The 21,309-nt window shown below is 41.8% G+C and overlaps 1 protein-coding gene across 1 annotated transcript; it reads left to right on the top strand.

Moving 5' to 3' along the window:
- The first annotated feature begins 305 nt into the window (after positions 1-305).
- Positions 306-2,261, top strand: LOC122814511 (dynein heavy chain-like). The gene has a single exon (XM_044087085.1). The coding sequence runs from the start codon at positions 306-308 to the stop codon at positions 2,259-2,261; it is 1,956 nt and encodes a 651-aa protein (XP_043943020.1).
- The last annotated feature ends 19,048 nt before the right edge of the window (positions 2,262-21,309 follow it).

Genomic DNA, 21,309 nt, shown 5'->3' with positions numbered 1-21,309 from the left:
TCCTGTACATCTGACAGTACCTTGTACCACTTCCTGTACATCTGACACAGTACCTTACACTGCTTCTTGTACATCTTACACAGTACCTTACACTACTTCCTGTACATCTGACACAGTACCTTGCACTGTTTCCTGTACATATGACACAGTACCTTGCACCACTTCCTGTACATCTGACAAAGTACCTTGCACTACTTCCTCTACATCTGACACAGTACCTTGCACCGTTTCCTGTACATCTGACATAGTACCTTACACTACTTCCTGTACATCTGACACAGTACCTTGCACTGTTTCCTGTACATATGACACAGTACCTTGCACCACTTCCTGTACATCTGACAAAGTACCTTGCACTACTTCCTTTACATCTGACACAGTACATTGCACTGTTTCCTGTACATCTGACACAGTACCTTAGCCTGCTTCCTGTACATCTGACACAGTACCTTGCACCGTTTCCTGTACATCTGACACAGTACCTTGCACCACTTCCTGTAAATCTGACACAGTACCTTGCACCACTTCCTGTACATATAACACAGTACCTTGTACCACTTCTTGTACATCTGACACAGTACCTTGTACTGTTTCCTGTACATCTGGCACAGCACATTGCACTCTTTCCTGTACATCTGACACAGTACCTTGCACCACTTCCTGTACATCTGACACAGTACCTTGCACTGCTTCCTGTACATCTGACACAGTACATTGCACTACTTCCTGTACATCTGACACAGTATCTTGCCCTGTTTCCTGTACATATGACACAGTACCTTGTACCACTTCCTGTACATCTGACACAGTACCTGGCACTGTTTACTGTACATCTGACACAGTACCTTGCACTGCTTCCTGTACATCTGACACAGTACCTTGCACTGTTACCTGTACATCTGACACAGTACCTTGCACCACTTCCTGTACATCTGACACAGTACCTTACACGGCTTCCTGTACATCTGACACAGTACCTTGCACTACTTCCAGTACATCTGACACAGTACCTTGCACTGTTTCCTGTACATATGACACAGTACCTTGCACTGTTTCCTGTACATATGACACAGTACCTTGCACCACTTCCTGTACATCTGACACAGTACCTTGCACTACTTCCTCTACATCTGACACAGTACCTTGCACCGTTTCCTGTACATCTGACACAGTACCTTGCACTACGTCCTGTACATCTGACACAGAACCTTTCACCATTTCCTGTACATCTGACACAGTACCTTGTACCACTTCATGTACATCTGACACAGTACATTGCACTGTTTCCTGTACATCTGACACAGTACCTTGCACTGCTTCCTGTACATCTGACACAGTACCTTGTACCACTTTCTGTACATCTGACACAGTACATTGCACTGTTTCCTGTACATCTGACACAGTACCTTACACTGCTTCCTGTACATCTGACACAGTACCTTGCACCGTTTCCTGTACATCTGACACAGTACCTTGTACCACTTCCTGTACATCTGACACAGTACCTTGCACTGTTTCCTGTACATCTGACACAGTACCTTGCACTGTTTCCTGTACATCTGACACAGTACCTTGCACCACTTCCTGTACATCTGACACAGTACCTTGCACCACTTCCTGTACATATGACACAGTACCTTGTACCACTTCCTGTACATCTGACACAGTACCTTGTACTGTTTCCTGTACATCTGGCACAACACATTGCACTGTTTCCTGTACATCTGACACAGTACCTTGCACCACTTCCTGTACATCTGACACAGTACCTTGCACTGCTTCCTGTACATCTGACACAGTACCTTGCACTACTTCCTGTACATCTGACACAGTACCTTGCCCTGTTTCCTGTACATATGACACAGTACCTTGTACCACTTCCTGTACATCTGACACAGTACCTGGCACTGTTTCCTGTACATCTGACACAGTACCTTGCACTGCTTCCTGTACATCTGACACAGTACCTTGCACTGTTACCTGTACATCTGACACAGTACCTTGCACCACTTCCTGTACATCTGACACAGTACCTTACACGGCTTCCTGTACATCTGACACAGTACCTTGCACTACTTCCAGTACATCTGACACAGTACCTTGCACTGTTTCCTGTACATATGACACAGTACCTTGCACTGTTTCCTGTACATATGACACAGTACCTTGCACCACTTCCTGTACATCTGACACAGTACCTTGTACTACTTCCTCTACATCTGACACAGTACCTTGCACCTTTTCCTGTACATCTGACATAGTGCCTTGTACCACTTCATGTACATCTGACACAGTACCTTGTACCACTTCCTGTACATCTGATAGTACCTTGTACCACTTCCTGTACATCTGACACAGTACCTTACACTGCTTCTTGTACATCTTACACAGTACCTTACACTACTTCCTGTACATCTGACACAGTACCTTGCACTGTTTCCTGTACATATGACACAGTACCTTGCACCACTTCCTGTACATCTGACAAAGTACCTTGCACTACTTCCTCTACATCTGACATAGTACCTTGCACTGTTTCCTGTACATCTGACATAGTACCTTGTACCACTTCCTGTACATCTGACACAGTACCTTGCACCACTTCCTGTACATCTGACACAGTACCTTACACAGCTTCCTGTACATCTGACACAGTACCTTGCACTACTTCCTGTACATATGACACAGTACCTTGCACCACTTCCTGTACATCTAACACAGTACCTTGCACCACTTCCTGTACATCTGACACAGTACCTTACACTGCTTCCTGTACATCTGACACAGTACCTTGCACTACTTCCTGTACATGTGACACAGTACCTTGCACTGTTTCCTGTACATATGACACAGTACCTTGCACCACTTCCTGTACATGACACAGTACCTTGCACTACTTCCTCTACATCTGACAGAGTACCTTACACCGTTTCCTGTACATCTGACATAGTACCTTGTACCACTTCCTGTACATCTGACACAGTACCTTACACTGCTTCCTGTACATCTGACACAGTACCTTGCACTACTTCCTGTACATCTGACACAGTACCTTGCACTGTTTCCTGTACATATGACACAGTACCTTGCACCACTTCCTGTACATCTGACAGTACCTTGTACCACTTCCTGTACATCTGACACAGTACCTTGCACTATTTCCTGTACATCTGACACAGTACCTTGCACTACTTCCTGTACATCTGACACAGTACCTTGCACCACTTCCTGTACATCTGACACAGTACCTTGCACTGTTACCTGTACATCTGACACAGTACCTTGCACCACTTCCTGTACATCTGACACAGTACCTTACACGGCTTCCTGTACATCTGACACAGTACCTTGCACTACTTCCAGTACATCTGACACAGTACCTTGCACTGTTTCCTGTACATATGACACAGTACCTTGCACTGTTTCCTGTACATATGACACAGTACCTTGCACCACTTCCTGTATATCTGACACAGTACCTTGCACTAGTTCCTCTACATCTGACCCAGTACCTTGCACCGTTTCCTGTACATCTGACATAGTGCCTTGTACCACTTCCTGTACATCTGACACAGTACCTTGTACCACTTCCTGTACATCTGACAGTACCTTGTACCACTTCCTGTACATCTGACACAGTACCTTACACTGCTTCTTGTACATCTTACACAGTACCTTACACTACTTCCTGTACATCTGACACAGTACCTTGCACTGTTTCCTGTACATATGACACAGTACCTTGCACCACTTCCTGTACATCTGACAAAGTACCTTGCACTACTTCCTCTACATCTGACACAGTACCTTGCACTGCTTCCTGTACATCTGACATAGTACCTTGTACCACTTCCTGTACATCTGACACAGAACCTTGCACCACTTCCTGTACATCTGACACAGTACCTTACACAGCTTCCTGTACATCTGACACAGTACCTTGCACTACTTCCTGTACATATGACGCAGTACCTTGCACCACTTCCTGTACATCTAACACAGTACCTTGCACCACTTCCTGTACATCTGACACAGTACCTTACACTGCTTCCTGTACATCTGACACAGTACCTTGCACTACTTCCTGTACATCTGACACAGTACCTTGCACTGTTTCCTGTACATATGACACAGTACCTTGCACCACTTCCTGTACATGACACAGTACCTTGCACTACTTCCTCTACATCTGACAGAGTACCTTACACCATTTCCTGTACATCTGACATAGTACCTTGTACCACTTCCTGTACATCTGACACAGTACCTTACACTGCTTCCTGTACATCTGACACAGTACCTTGCACTACTTCCTGTACATCTGACACAGTACCTTGCACTGTTTCCTGTACATATGACACAGTACCTTGCACCACTTCCTGTACATCTGACAGTACCTTGTACCACTTCCTGTACATCTGACACAGTACCTTGCACTATTTCTTGTACATCTGACACAGTACCTTGCACTACTTCCTATACATCTGACACAGTACCTTGCACCATTTCCTGTACATCTGACACAGTACCTTGCACTGTTACCTGTACATCTGACACAGTACCTTGCACCACTTCCTGTACATCTGACACAGTACCTTACACGGCTTCCTGTACATCTGACACAGTACCTTGCACTACTTCCAGTACATCTGACACAGTACCTTGCACTGTTTCCTGTACATATGACACAGTACCTTGCACTGTTTCCTGTACATATGACACAGTACCTTGCACCACTTCCTGTATATCTGACACAGTACCTTGCACTACTTCCTCTACATCTGACACAGTACCTTGCACCGTTTCCTGTACATCTGACATAGTGCCTTGTACCACTTCCTGTACATCTGACACAGTACCTTGTACCACTTCCTGTACATCTGACAGTACCTTGTACCACTTCCTGTACATCTGACACAGTACCTTACACTGCTTCTTGTACATCTTACACAGTACCTTACACTACTTCCTGTACATCTGACACAGTACCTTGCACTGTTTCCTGTACATATGACACAGTACCTTGCACCACTTCCTGTACATCTGACAAAGTACCTTGCACTACTTCCTCTACATCTGACACAGTACCTTGCACCGTTTCCTGTACATCTGACATAGTACCTTGTACCACTTCCTGTACATCTGACACAGAACCTTGCACCACTTCCTGTACATCTGACACAGTACCTTACACAGCTTCCTGTACATCTGACACAGTACCTTGCACTACTTCCTGTACATATGACACAGTACCTTGCACCACTTCCTGTACATCTAACACAGTACCTTGCACCACTTCCTGTACATCTGACACAGTACCTTACAGTGCTTCCTGTACATCTGACACAGTACGTTGCACTACTTCCTGTACATCTGACACAGTACCTTGCACTGTTTCCTGTACATATGACACAGTACCTTGCACCACTTCCTGTACATGACACAGTACCTTGCACTACTTCCTCTACATCTGACACAGTACCTTACACCGTTTCCTGTACATCTGACATAGTACCTTGTACCACTTCCTGTACATCTGACACAGTACCTTACACTGCTTCCTGTACATCTGACACAGTACCTTGCACTACTTCCTGTACATCTGACACAGTACCTTGCACTGTTTCCTGTACATATGACACAGTACCTTGCACCACTTCCTGTACATCTGACAGTACCTTGTACCACTTCCTGTACATCTGACACAGTACCTTGCACTATTTCCTGTACATCTGACACAGTACCTTGCACTACTTCCTGTACATCTGACACAGTACCTTGCACCACTTCCTGTACATCTGACACAGTACCTTGCACTGTTTCCTGTACATATGACACAGTACCTTGCACCACTTCCTGTACATCTGACAGTACCTTGTACCACTTCCTGTACATCTGACACAGTACCTTGCACTATTTCCTGTACATCTGACACAGTACCTTGCACTACTTCCTGTACATCTGACACAGTACCTTGTACCACTTCCTGTACATCTGACACAGTGCTTTGTACCACTACCTGCACATCTGACATAGTACCTCTTACCTCCTTCGTTCCCCATGCCCTCAGGTACACAGCGTCCACCTTTCCTACTTAACTCATTCCCTCCAATGGAGCTCTGTAAGGTTGCATTGTAACTTCCAGTGGGCAGAGCCTTTTGAAAGAATAAAATTATGTTCTCACATTTCAAATAAATGTTTATATCTCTGGAACTGTAAGGATTATGAAAGAAGTATAAATGGCAAACTCTTCAGCACAAACTATTTTTATAGTGGTAGTTAGTATTCTTTAGGTTCTAGGTCTTAAACCGAATTTTTTAAGGTACAGTTAACACAGTAACTATTACATTTGTAATATTTTGTAAACAGCACTCCATCTCTCAACATATTTCTATTAATGTCACACTAACATCCTATCTGCATATTGCTCCCCTTCCTTCATGTCTACAAACTTTGCTACTCTCCTCCAATTATCCATGTAGTTAGTTTTCTTATTACTTCTCTAATAATCCTTAATGTAAAATGATTCTCCTTACTCTCATATCACTAATGCTCTTCTGCCTCTCTTCATGTTCATCATACCTAGTCCTTATCTGACTTATGCTAAGCTCTCCTACAAATCACTACTCCCTACCCATCACTCCTCATCTCTTTCACACAGACAATATATTGTTCCTTAAATCTAAACTGTTTCAGCCACAGCTAGACCTGTTTAACATTAAAATTACTGACAAACCAAAATGAGATGTTACATTTACTGTACAATCTTGAAATTTCTCCAGCTCTGCGTTGACATCCACCCTAATCCTGGTCACAGCATCACTCAATTACCATCATCAACCCATATTCCAGGTTCGCAACGTATGCTTAAATTTATCTCAGTAAACACTCATAGCATGTGCAACAAAACCTTTGAGTTGCATGCTTGGATAACTGCATAATCTCGTGAAATACTAGTAATTGCTGAAACCTGGCTTAAACTGCACGTAAAAGATACAGAAGTGCTTCCTCCTGGCTTTAATATGTTTAGATCTGATCAACTTAAAAGAAAAGGAGGCAGTGTTGTAGTAATGTATCCTGATATCTGCTTAACCCCTCGCAACCAATCCATAATCTTCTTTGACAAAGCTGAACTATTGATCACCTACCTTAAATTAAACAACATTAAAAGTCTCTGCATTATAGCTTTATACATATCCCTCTGGCAATAACTTAACTCTGGAAAGTATCAGCAATGACTGGCAGAAACGTAACTTACAGTTCACTACAGATAGCATAAACCTATCTGGATTTTCTCAACTAATTACTCACCCAACCTTTACCAGTTCCGCAAACCAAAATGGCTCAATTATTGATTGGATTTTGGTCTCCCATCCTAGCAATTTCTCTCAATCCAAAACACTTCCAGCCTCTGTCAGTGATCACCACCCCATCTGCACAACTAGCCTTATATCTCCTTCATGCACACAACATACCTACAAGACAATACAAAACCTATCCAAGTTTGACCAGCAGGCTTTTACAAATATATTAAACTCCATTAACTGGTCCTTCCTTAAATACTTACTACTAGATGAAGCAGATGAACAATTTAATTCTAAATTCCTAAACACCTTAAACAATTTAGCTCCCACCAGAAGGAAAATAGTCAAAACCAGTTATACTCCCCAGCTTTCTGTCTGTACCAGATCACACATGCAAAAAAGAGACAAAGCTTGGACAACTTACCTAAACATAAGACTCATAATAATTTACAGCATTTCAATGCACTATGTAACCTTGTAAGGAAACAGGTTAATGCAGATAAAAACAATTATATGCAAAGCTACAAGATCAGCATAAATCCACTTTCTCTCAGCTGACTATTAGCTATCACTCCACATTTTCCCTTCAACCAGTTCCCACTTCCTTCATCAAATCCCCCCTGTGCAAGCTCAAGTCATGCTTGCTCTCTGCAGACAATATTTCTAATTAATTCCTAAAAATGGAGGTGACTAAATTGCCTACCCAGTCTCCATAGTCATTAATAGATGTATCAGGGAAGCTTATGTCCCCTCCCTGTGGAACATATCCTTCATCCTTCCCCTAAACAAAAGTGGCGCCTCCACAGAAATTTCTTCGACTTTAGGCCAACTGATATTCTTTTACCACTATCAACATTTTTAGAAAAATGTATCCATAAACAACAACTTCAATACCTACTTGACAATAATCTTTCTTCCACCCAACATGGATTCAGACCAGCACACAACACTATCACTGCTCAACTATCCTTTACTGACACTGTCAACAAAACTCATGACTCAGGAAACTTTGCCTTTTCTCTATTCTTAGATCTAGCCAAAGCCTTTGATACTGTCTCCCACCCCCAGCTCTTATCCCAACTATCTCTTCTGGGTTTAACTGAAACATCCTTACAGTGGTTCACTAGCTATCTCTCTAACAGATACCAGTCTGACAAATGGAACCCTAACTTCTCTCCTTACTTACCAGTCAGCACTGGGGTATCCCAAGGCTCAATACTAGGCCCACTCCTCATCAACATTTTTATCAACCGTCTTAATACTGCCACAAAACAATCCACCTGAATTTAATATGCTGATGACTCTACATTGATCTGCTCCATGAGGAATCTTTCTCATCTACAGAGCTTAACTCAGAAAACATTTAATTCCATTGAGTCTTGGCTAATCAACAACCATCTACTACTTAACCCCCCAAAAACTAAACTTCTATTTTTACCAAAACAATTTTCTCCAGATACTTCTAACTTTGCTATTACTTCTCTGAACAATACTTCAATCAATGTGGTTTCACACACAAAACTGTTAGGTAACTATCAACAACAATCTTAAATTTGACCTGCATATCAGCAACAACATAAAAAAAACTAATCAAAAATTGGGCATGATGTATAGGCTAAGAAATGTATCTCCAACTCTGCAAGAATAACCGTTGCCACCACCTATCACTTACCCTCCATTCTGTATGCTTCACCTATTCTAACCAACCTTCACTCTTCTGTCAAAGCAAAACTTAGCCAATGTTATAATAAAATAGCTGAATTTGCCACAGGCCAAGCTCACTGCTCTCACAATTGCTGTGTTCTCAAGTCCCTAAATTGGCTTGAACTACCTCACCTTCTCACCTTTAAACAACTAACACACAAAATACTGTACAACTCCTCATTTTCACAAACTGCATCATCACTGCTTCAACACTATATTCCATCTCATGCCCTATGCTCTTCTCAGAAGTATCTACTATCTATTACAAACCTCAAGGATCTAACATTTTGTTAGTCTGCACTCTCACTGTGTTACCAAATCATTCCAAAATCAATCAGACTTGTACCCCACTACTATTCCTTCAAGTCTAGTCTGAAAGGACATCTAACCAATAACTGGACCTGCCCATGGTCCACGCCATCTTAGTGCTCTTTACCACTCCCTTCTCCCAGTCTTAATAGACTTTTTCTTGATTTACCCTACTTCCCTTCCTGTATTACCTACTTACTAGACTAACTATATATAATTCCTTAACCTTCTACTGTTCCTTCTCTCTGTTCTCACACTAAACTTTATCTATCCCAGAAATTCTGACTGACATTTACTACCTACATCTCTTGCCAGAAAGTATATATAGTTTGTACGACTTCTTACTTATTACTGAATACATTTTTCATGCATTATTACTTAACATACGTATTAGGAACGCTCTTCTATATAATATATGTTCGACTTTATTGCTTGCTTTATATTTGCTTATTTTCTTCTTTTATTGTATCCACAAATGTTACTCTTGTGTGATTGTCTTAGTTTTTCTAACCAATGTAGATTTGTAATTCTGTTTAAATTGCACTGTGGAGCTTTTCTCCCTGGGCCTCCACTGAAAATGGGCTCTTACCTAGTCAGACTTTCCCAGTAAACATATGTCACATAAAATAAAACAAATATCTCAGCAACGACTCAAATTGCACATATACTGTCAGCAACATTTTATTCATCTAGCTGACAGCTTTCATATGAGGCTAATGTGTTCTGTCTGTGTTACTTGGTCGTTGAAATATTTAGAAAAATCTGAAAATTATATCTATATAAATTAATATCATAAAAACAGCAGTTAATATCTATTTACCTACACTAGACAGAGGTTAAATAGTAATGCAGTTGAGTTTGCTTTAAGATGAAATATTTTAAGACTTTGTATGTTGCATGGTTTTTGAATTATTAATGCAAATATGAACAAACAGTATTTGATGCCTAGAAGCGTCAGTTGGAGTCAACTGCAGATGCACCTGGAGGCATTAAATTCTCCTTCACAATTTTCTAACTACTCTTTTATTCACCTTCGCTTCCAACCCCGGTCTCCCAACTGAAATTTCCCCTTATGTCCTTCCCTGCAAGTCCTGTCCTAGTAGTCACAGCTACTTTGGTGTTTTACATATTTGGCAATTCCTGGATTTTGCCAAGTAATTTAAGGTAAACAATAAGGTGTTTTAATTTACCTCTTACATCATATGACCTTCCAGAAGGTACTAACATGTCACCATCAAAAGACATGAGCTGACCCACATACCGATTCTTTTACCTCCTATGTTCCTGTGATAAGTTGGATTAGGCTTACCCCCTGACCAATGTAGTTTAACCCTGAAAGCGATGCACAAGTGGTTAAATATCACCGGGTGGATACATCTTGCATTGCCCACTGTATGGCATATTCATTTGTATTATACATGAGAGTTATTTTAAAAATATATATATTTTATTTTCCCCTTTTTTGTTACTCCATTGTATAATTCATACTTCCTTGTTAATGACCTTTGTCTCATTCCTGTTTGCTCAGCCATGATCCTAGCATTTGCTGATAACTCTGCACGTGTTCACCAATCTACTGGGTGAAACATGTCTATGTTAACTTACTGAAAAGCAATATAGTGAAAGTCAGAATTCTGAATGTACAGTGTTGAAATGTTAAAACGTTGAAATCAAAATACCTAACTCCCCTGAATGTGTAGAGAGCTAGACTTGCCCACCCCCACACACAGAACCTGGGCTACAAATAGGGGAGTAATATTATTTGCTGACTGGTTGCATATTGGTGCAGTGTAGTTATGTAGTACGTGTATGTTATTAGTAGGTATTTTATGTTCAACATCTTAAAGTTTCAACATTTTAAAATTGTAGGGTTTTGCATTCAGTGCTATGATTTCCAGTATACCACTAATCAATAAGTTGTCATACACTCAGGTGACACACATGTACCTTAGAGTTAGTAGAGCTGTCAGCAGGACAAGAAAAGCAATATGGTATATTACCACTCTAACTACCCCTTGGGCCCTTACAAGCCTAGCCATGCTCCCCAAACTGTTTGGGTCCCAAGTGTCATACAGGGAGTGGGGTGATGTTAATTGGCAGGTACATAAGGATTTGTAGAGGGTGTTAATTAGGATAATATTTTTGTTGTTGACAGCCTCTGTCCATGATGGACATGCGGGCCAGCTCAGGAGAAATTTACAATTTCCCATCCAGTTATCAAGGTTTTGTTTCACTAGGTTCAGGGATGAACTCTGTTTTACATGGATGTGGAACCTATTGCACAGTATGGGAATTATTTGGGACACATCTGTATCTCCAGCACATTCTGTTTGTCACAAGTGAAGTTCAGATCCCTGGACGTAGTGTTTTCGTGCTGTTTGTTTTGCATATATGCAACAGAGCAATCAAGGCTGGGTTTGAGGAAACTCTGTAAGCCAGGCAAAGATCCCCTTTCAGGAGTCTGTAGGAAATTGACTGCAGACACAGAGCATTCAGGTGATCAGAGTATGACAGGGTATTCATGCCCTAAATTCTCCTGGTGAGAAACCTTTGTGGGTGTTCCAACTGTTGTGAGTGTTTGTTAGACACATGCCATAGGAGAGCATTGGATTCAGTGATAGAACTGATAAAGAATGAGTAGGGTGGAACTTCGGGGGGGCATTGCATTCAGTGAGAGGACTGATAAAGAATGAGTAGGGTGGTACTTGGGAGGCATTGCATTCAGTGACAGAACTGATAAAGAATGAATAGGGTGGTACGTGGGGGGAATTGCATTCAGTGATATGACTGATAATGAATGAGTAGGGTGGTACTTGGGGGGGCATTGCATTCAATGATAGAACTGATAAAGAATGTGTAGGGTGGTACTTGGGGGCAATGCATTCAATGATAGAACTGATAAAGAATGAGTAGGGTGGTACTTGGGGGCATTGCATTCAGAGATAGAACTGATTAAGAATGAGTAGGGTGGTACTTGGGGGGCATTACATTCAATGATAGAACTGATAAAAATGTGTAGGGTGGTACTTGGGGGCATTGTATTCAGTGATAGAACTGATAAAAAATGGGTAGGGTGGTACTTGGGGGCACTGTATTCAATGATAGAACTGATAAAGAATGAGTAGGGTGGTACTTGGGGGGCACTGTTTTCAGTGATAGAACTGATAAAGAATGAGTAGGGTGGTACTTGGGGGACATTGCATTCAGTGATAAGACTGATAAAGAATGAGTAGAGTGGTACTTGGGGGGCATTGCATTTAATGATAGAACTGATAAAGAATGAGCTGGGTGGTACTTGGAGGCATTCCACTCAATGATAGAACTGATAAAGAATGAGTAGGGTGGTACTTGGGGGGGCATTGCATTCAATGATAGGACTGATAAAGAATGAATAGGGTGGTACTTGGGGGACATTGCATTCAGTGATAGAACTGATAAAGAATAAGTAGTGTGGTACTTTGGGGGGCATTGTATTCAGTGATAGAACTGATAAAGAATGAGTAGGGTGGTACTTGGGGGGGCATTGTATTCAGTGATAGAACTGATAAAGAATGAGTAGGGTGGTACTTGGGGGGCACTGTTTTCAGTGATAGAACTGATAAAAAATGAGTAGGGTGGTACTTGGGGGTCATTGCATTCAATGATAAGACTGATAAAGAATGAGTAGGGTGGTACTTGGGGGGCATTGCATTTAATGATAGAACTGATAAAGAATGAGCTGGGTGGTACTTGGAGGCATTCCACTCAATGATAGAACTGATAAAGAATGAGTAGGGTGGTACTTGGGGGGGCATTGCATTCAATGATAGGACTGATAAAGAATGAATAGGGTGGTACTTGGGGGACATTGCATTCAGTGATAGAACTGATAAAGAATGAGTAGTGTGGTACTTCGGGGGGCATTGTATTCAGTGATAGAACTGATAAAGAATGAGTAGGGTGGTACTTGGGGGGGCATTGTATTCAGTGATAGAACTGATAAAGAATGAGTAGGGTGGTACTTGGGGGGCACTGTTTTCAGTGATAGAACTGATAAAAAATGAGTAGGGTGGTACTTGGGGGTCATTGCATTCAATGATAAGACTGATAAAGAATGAGTAGGGTGGTACTTGGGGGGCATTGCATTTAATGATAGAACTGATAAAGAATGAGCTGGGTGGTACTTGGAGGCATTCCACTCAATGATAGAACTGATAAAGAATGAGTTGGGTGGTAATTGGGGGGCTTGCATTCAATGATAGGACTGATAAAGAATGAGTAGGGTGGTACTTGGGGGGATTGTATTCAGTGATAGAACTGATAAAGAATGAATAGGGTGGTACGTGGGCTTGCATTCAATGATAGGACTGATAAAGAATGAATAGGGTGGTACTTGGGGGGCATTGCATTCAGTGATAGAACTGATAAAGAATGAGTAGGATGGTACGGGGGCATTGGATTCAGTGATAGAACTGATAAAGGATGAGTAGGGTGGTACTTAGGAGGGCATTGGATTCAGTGATAGGACTGATAAAGAATGAGTAGGGTGGTGCTTGGGGGGCTTGCATTCAATGATATGACTGATAAAGAATGAGTATTGTGGTACTTGGGGGGGCATTGTATTCAGTGATAGAACTGATAAAGAATGAATAGGGTGGTACTTGGGGGGCATTGCATTCAGTGATAGAACTGATATTGAATGAGTAGGATGGTACAGGGGGCATTGTATTCAGTGATAGTACTGATAAAGAATGAGTAAGGTGGTACTTAGGGTGCATTGTATTTAGTGATAGAACTGATAAAGAATGAGTAGTGTGGTACTTGGGGGCATTGCATTCAGAGATAGAACTGATAAAGAATGAGTAGGGTGGTACTTGGGGGCATTCTATTCAGTGATAGGACTGATAAAGAATGAGTAGGGTGATACTTGGGGAGCAATTCCATTCAGTGATAGACCTGATAAAGAATTAGTAGGGTGGTACTTGGGGGGGCATTGTATTCATTGATAGGACTGATAAAGAATGAGTAGTGTGGTACTGGGGGGGCATTGTATTCAGTGATAGAACTGATAAAGAATGAGTAGGGTGGTACTGGGGGGGCATTGTATTCAGTGATAGGACTGATAAAGAATGAGTAGGCTGGTACTTGGGGGGCATTGCATTCAATGATAAGACCGATAAAGAATGAGTAGGGTGGTACTTGGGGGCATTGCATTCAATGATAAGACTGATAAAGAATGAGTAGGGTGGTACTTCGGGGGCATTGCATTTAATGATAGAATGGATAAAGAATGAGTAGTGTGGTACTTGGGGGGGGCATTGCATTCAATTATAAGACTGATAAAGAATGAGTAGGGTGGTACTTGGGGGGCATTGCATTTAATGATAGAACTGATAAAGAATGAGTAGGGTGGAACTTGAGTGGCATTGCATTCAGTGATAGAACTGATAAAGAATGAGTAGGGTGGTACTTGAGTGGCATTGCATTCAGTGATAGAACTGATAAAGAATGAGTAGGGTGGTAGTGGGGGGCATTGCATTCAGTGATAGGACTGATAAAGAATGAGTAGGGTGGTTCTTGGGGGGCATTGCATTCAATGATAGAACTGATAAAGAATGAGTAGGATGGTACTTGGGGGGCATTGCATTTAATGATATAAGTGATAAAGAATGAGTAGGGTGGTACTTGGGGGCATTGTATTCAGTGATAGAACTGATAAAGAGTGAGTAGGGTGGTACTTGGGGGGCATTGCATTCAGTGATAGGACTGATAATGAATGAGTAGGGTGGTACTGGGGGCATTGTATTCAGTGATAGAACTGATAAAGGATGAGTAGGGTGGTACTTGGGGGGCATTGTATTCAGTGATAGAACTGATAAAGAATGAGTAGGGTGGTACTGGGGGCATTGCATTCAGTGATAGAACTGATAAAGAATGAGTAGGGTGGTACTGGGGCCATTGTATTCAGTGATAGAACTGATAAAGAATGAGTAGGGTGGTACTTGGGGAGCAATTCCATTCAATGATAGGACTGATAAAGAATGAGTAGGGTGGTACTTGGGGGCATTGTATTCAGTGATAGAACTGATAAAGAATGAATAGGGTGGTACTTGGGGGGCATTGCATTCAGTGATAGAACTGATAAAGAATGAGTAGGGTGGTACGGGGGGCATTGTATTCAGTGATGGAACTGATAAAGAATGAGTAGGGTGGTACTTGGGGGGACATTGTATTCAGTGATAGGACTGATAAAGAATGAGTAGGATGGTACTTGGGGCATTGTATTCAGTGATAGAACTGATAAAGAATGAGTAGGGTGGTACTTGGGGGCATTGTATTCAGTGATGGAACTGATAAAGAATGAGTAGTGTGGTACTTGGGGCCATTGTTTTCAGTGATAGAACTGATAAAGAATGGGTAGGGTGGTACTTGGGGGGCTCTGTATTCAATGATAGAACTGATAAAGAATGAGTATGGTGGTACTTGGGGGACATTGCATTCAATGATAAGACTGATAAAGAATGAGTAGTGTGGTACTTGGGGGGGCATTGCATTCAATGATAGGACTGATAAAGAATGAATAGGGTGGTACTTTGGGGGCATTGCATTCAGTGATAGAACTGATAAAGAATGAGTAGGGTGGTACTTGGGGGGCACTGTTTTCAGTGATAGAACTGATAAAGAATGAGTAGGGTGGTACTTGGGGGTCATTGCATTCAATGATAAGACTGATAAAGAATGAGTAGGGTGTTACTTGGGGGGCATTGCATTTAATGACAGAACTGATAAGGAATGAGTAGGGTGGTACTTGGGGACATTCCATTCAATTATAGAACTGATAAAGAATGAGTAGGGTGGTACTAGGGGGGCAGTGCATTCAATGATATGACTGATAAAGAATGAGTCAGGTGGTACTTGGGGGGCACTGTATTCAGTGATAGGACTGATAAAGAATGTGTAGGGTGATACTTGGGGGGCATTGCATTCAATGATAGAACTGATAAAGAATGATTAGGGTGGAACTTAGGGGGCATTTCATCCTATGATATAACTGATAAAGAAAGAGTAGGGTTTTACTTGGGGGGTATTGCATTCACTGATATAACTGATAAAGATTGAGTAGGGTGGTACTTGGGGGGCATTGTATTCAGTGATAGAACTGATAAAGAATGAATAGGGTGGTACATGGGGGCATTGAATTCAGTGATAGAACTGATAAAGAATGAGTCGGGTGGTACTTGGGGGGCATTGGATTCAGTGATAGGACTGATAAAGAATGAGTAGGGTGGTACTTGGGGGGCTTGCATTCAATGATAGGACTGATAAATAATGAGTAGGGTGGTACTTGGGGGGCATTGCATTCAGTGATAGAACTGATAAAGAATGAATGGGGTGGTACTTGGGGGGCTTTGTAATCAGTGATAGAACTGATAAAGAATGAGTAGGGTGGTACTTGGGGGTCATTGCATTCAATGATAAGACTGATAAAGAATGAGTAGGGTGTTACTTGGGGGGCATTGCATTTAATGACAGAACTGATAAGGAATGAGTAGGGTGGTACTTGGGGACATTCCATTCAATTATAGAACTGATAAAGAATGAGTAGGGTGGTACTTGGGGGGGGGCATTGCATTCAATGATGGGACTGATAAAGAATGAATAGGGTGGTACTTGGGGGGGCATTGCATTCAGTGATAGAACTGATAAAAAATGAGTAGGGTGGTACTTGGAGGGCATTTTATTCAGTGATAGAACTGATAAAGAATGAATAGGGTGGTGCTTGGGGGCATTGTATTCAGTGATAAAACTGATAAAGAATGAGTCGGGTGATACTTGGGGGGCATTGCATTCAGTGATAGAACTGATAAAGAATGAGTCAGGTGGTACTTGGGGGGCATTGCATTCATTGATAGGACTGATAAAGAATGAGTAGGGTGGTACAGGGGGGCATTGTATTCAGTAATAGGTCTGATAAAAAATGAGGAGGGTGGTACTTGGGGGGGCATTGCATTCAGTGATAGAACTGATAAAGAATGAGTCGGGTGGTACTTGGGGGGGCATTGGATTCAGTGATAGAACTGATAAAGAATGAGTCAGGTGGTACTTGGGGGGCACTGCATTCAATGATATAACTGATAAAAAATGAGTAGGGTGGAACTTGGGGGCAGTGCATTCAATGATATAACTAATAAAGAATGAGTAGGGTGGAACTTGGGGGGCATTGTATTCAATGATATAACTGATAAAGAATGAGTAGGGTCAAACTTGGTGGCAGTGCATTCAATGATACAACTGATAAAGAATGAGTTCGGTGGAACTTGGGGGGCATTGCATTCAATGATATAACTGATAAAGAATGAGTAAGGTGGTACTTGGGGGGCAGTGCATTCAGTGATATAACTGATAAAGAATGAATAGGGTGGTACATGGGGGGCTTTGTATTCAGTGATAGAACTGATAAAGAATGAGTAGGGTGGTACTTTGGGGGGCATTGCATTCAGTGATAGAACTGATAAAGAATGAGTAGGGTGGTGTTTGGGGGGCATTGCATTCAGTGATAGAACTGATAAAGAATGAATAGGGTGGTACTTGGGGGGCTTTGTATTCAGTGATAGAACTGATAAAGAATGATTAGGGTGGTATTTTGGGGGCCGTTGTATTCAGTGCTAGAATTGATAAAGAATGCGTAGGGTGGTACTTGGGTGGGCTTTGTATTCAGTGATAGAACTGATAAAGAATGAGTAGGGTGGTACTTGGGGGGCTTTGTATTCAGTGATAGAACTGATAAAGAATGAGTAGGGTGGTACTAGGGGAGCAATTCCATTCAGTGATAGAACTGATAAGAATGAGTCGGGTTGTACTTGGGGGCATTGGATTCAGTGATAGGACTGATAAGGAATGAGTAGGGTGGTACTTGGGGGGCTTGCATTCAATGATAGGACTGATAAAGTATGAGTAGGGTGGTACTTGGGGGGGCATTGCATTCAGTGATAGAACTGATAAAGAATCAATATGGTGGTACTTGGGGGCTTTGTATTTAGTGATAGAACTGATAAAGAATGAGTAGGTTGGTACTTGGGGGGGCATTGCATTCAGTGATAGGACTGATAAAGAATGAGTAGGGTGGTGTTTGGAGGGGCATTGCATTCAGTGATAGAACTGATAAAGAATGAATATGGTGGTACTTGGGGGGCTTTGTATTCAGTAATAGAACTGATAAAGAATGAGTAGGGTGGTATTTTGGGGGGCATTGTATTCAGTGCTAGAATTGATAAAGAATGCGTATGGTGGTACTTGGGGGGGCTTTGTATTCAGTGATAGAACTGATAAAGAATGAGTAGGGTGGTACTTGGGGGGCATTGTATTCAGTGATAGAACTGATAAAGAATGAATAGGGTGGTACTTGTGGGGGCATTGCATTCAATGATAGAACTGATAAAGAATGAGTAGGGTGGTACTTGGGGAGCAATTCCATTCAGTGATAGAACTGATAAAGAATGAGTCGGGTGGTACTTGGGGGGCATTGGATTCCATGATAGGACTGATAAAGAATGAGTAGGTTGCTACTTGAGGGGCTTGCATTCAATGATAGGACTGATAAAGAATGAGTAGGGTGGTACTTGGGGGGATTGTATTAAGTGATAGAACTGATAAAGAATGAATAGGGTGGTACTTGGGGGGCATTGCATTCAGTGATAGAACTGATAAAGAATGAGTAGGATGGTACGGGGGCATTGTATTCAGTGATAGAACTGATAAAGGATGAGTAGGGTGGTACTTGGGAGGGCATTGGATTCAGTGATAGGACTGATAAAGAATGAGTAGGGTGGTACTTGGGGGGCTTGCATTCAATGCTAGGACTGATAAAGAATGAGTAGGGTGGTACTTGGGGGGCATTGTATTCAGTGATAGAACTGATAAAGAATGAATAGGGTGGTACTTGGGGGGCATTGCATTCAGTGATAGAACTGATAATGAATGAGTAGGATGGTATGGGGGGCATTGTATTCAGTGATAGTACTGATAAAGAATGAGTAAGGTGTTACTTGGGGGGCTTTGTATTTAGTGATAGAACTGATAACGAATGCGTAGTGTGGTACTTGGGGGCATTGCATTCAGAGATAGAACTGATAAAGAATGAGTAGGGTGGTACTTGGGGGGCATTCTATTCAGTGATAGGACTGATAAAGAATGAGTAGGGTGATACTTGGGGAGCAATTCCATTCAGTGATAGACCTGATAAAGAATTAGTAGGGTGGTACTTGGGGTGGCATTGTATTCATTGATAGGACTGATAAAGAATGAGTAGTGTGGTACTGGGGGCATTGTATTCAGTGATAGAACTGATAAAGAATGAGTAGGGTGGTACTTGGGGGGGCATTGTTTTCAGTGATAGGACTGATAAAGAATGAGTAGAGGGGTACTTGGGGGGTATTGCATTCAATGATAAGACTGATAAAGAATGAGTAGGGTGGTACTTGGGGGCATTGCATTTAATGATATAACTGATAAAGAATGAGTAGGGTGGTACTGGGGCCATTGTATTCAGTGATAGAACTGATAAAGGATGAGTAGGGTGGTACTTGGGGGGCATTGTATTCAGTGATAGAACTGATAAAGAATGAGTAGGGTGGTACTGGGGGCATTGCATTCAGTGATAGAACTGATAAAGGATGAGTAGGGTGGTACTGGGGGAATTGTATTCAGTGATAGAACTGATAAAGAATGAGTAGGATGGTTCTTGGGGGACATTGTATTCAGTGATAGGACTGATAAAGAATAAGTAGGGTGGTACTTGGGGGGCATTGCATTCAGTGATAGGACTGATAAAGAATGAGTAGGCTGGTACTTGGGGGGGGGCATTGCATTCAGTAATATGACTGATAAGGAATGAGTAGGGTGGTGCTATACCTTCCTTGGATGTAGATGTGCCTGCTGTAATTTCATACAGTACATCCCCTCCCAAAACATCAGCCATCCTCCCTATCCATCTAATTAATCCATTTTCCTTCAAAGGTGCATTTTTAAAATAAACTAGTGATCTTGCTGCCAGCTTTGTCATAGCAGCAAATGCAAAAATGTATATTGTGCAGCTGTCTGACTCCAGGTGGCTAACACTCTGTTAGATATTTTAAGGCCTACTGTGAAGCTTGGTGGGGTAGTTAAGTGGGATGAAGTTGCACAAATTAACCCACCTTGTCAAGTGTGCAGCATATTCCAGTGCACTGCAGTACTAATGACCATTGCCAGCATAGTCTAGTACACTGCAGTTGTAATGATCCTCAGCAGTATATTATAGTACTCTACAGTACTATTGACCCTATGCAGTATATTCTGGTACACTGCAGTACTAATGACCATCGGCAGCATATTCTAGCACTCCACAGTACTCGTGACCCTAAGCTGTATATTCTAGTACACTGCAGTATTACTAACTACCATAGGCAGGATATTCGAGTACACTGCAGTACTAATGACCCATGACAGTATATTCTAGTACTCTGCAATACTAGTGACCCTAAGCAGCATATTCTAGTATACTCTAGTACTAGTCATGACCCTTGACAGCATATTTTAGTACACTGCAGTACTATTCATGGCTCTAAGCAGAATGTTTTAGTACAGTGCAGTAGTACAGGTGCCATTCAGCAGAATATTCTAATATACTGCATACTTTCTGTAACCCTAAGCAGAACACTGTATCATACTGTAGCACTGTTCATTACCATCAACTGGATAAAGAATGTCTTTATTTTGTCAAGAGAGTGAGTGTGTGTATGTGTGTGCTCAAAAGCACAGTGTCACTGGAGGCAAAGCTCTCACATGGAAGCACTCCTAATGTCAATCAGATTGTCAGTAGTAAACACTCTGTACCCATCACACACAATTCAAAGCAGACACATGCACCCACATATGCTGAGGAATTTAAATGTAACCTTTCTAAACCCCGAAGGCCTCCTAGATGAAGTACATTTAACAAATACCCTCAGCAGACCCGAATGCAGTCTTTCAA

Source organism: Protopterus annectens, chromosome 10.part0, assembly GCF_019279795.1.
Source record: "Protopterus annectens isolate FY-2018-M chromosome 10.part0, PAN1.0, whole genome shotgun sequence".
NCBI lineage: Eukaryota > Metazoa > Chordata > Ceratodontiformes > Protopteridae > Protopterus > Protopterus annectens.
The sequence above is the reverse complement of the archived record's forward strand: the minus strand, read 5'-3'. Positions and strand labels throughout refer to the sequence as shown.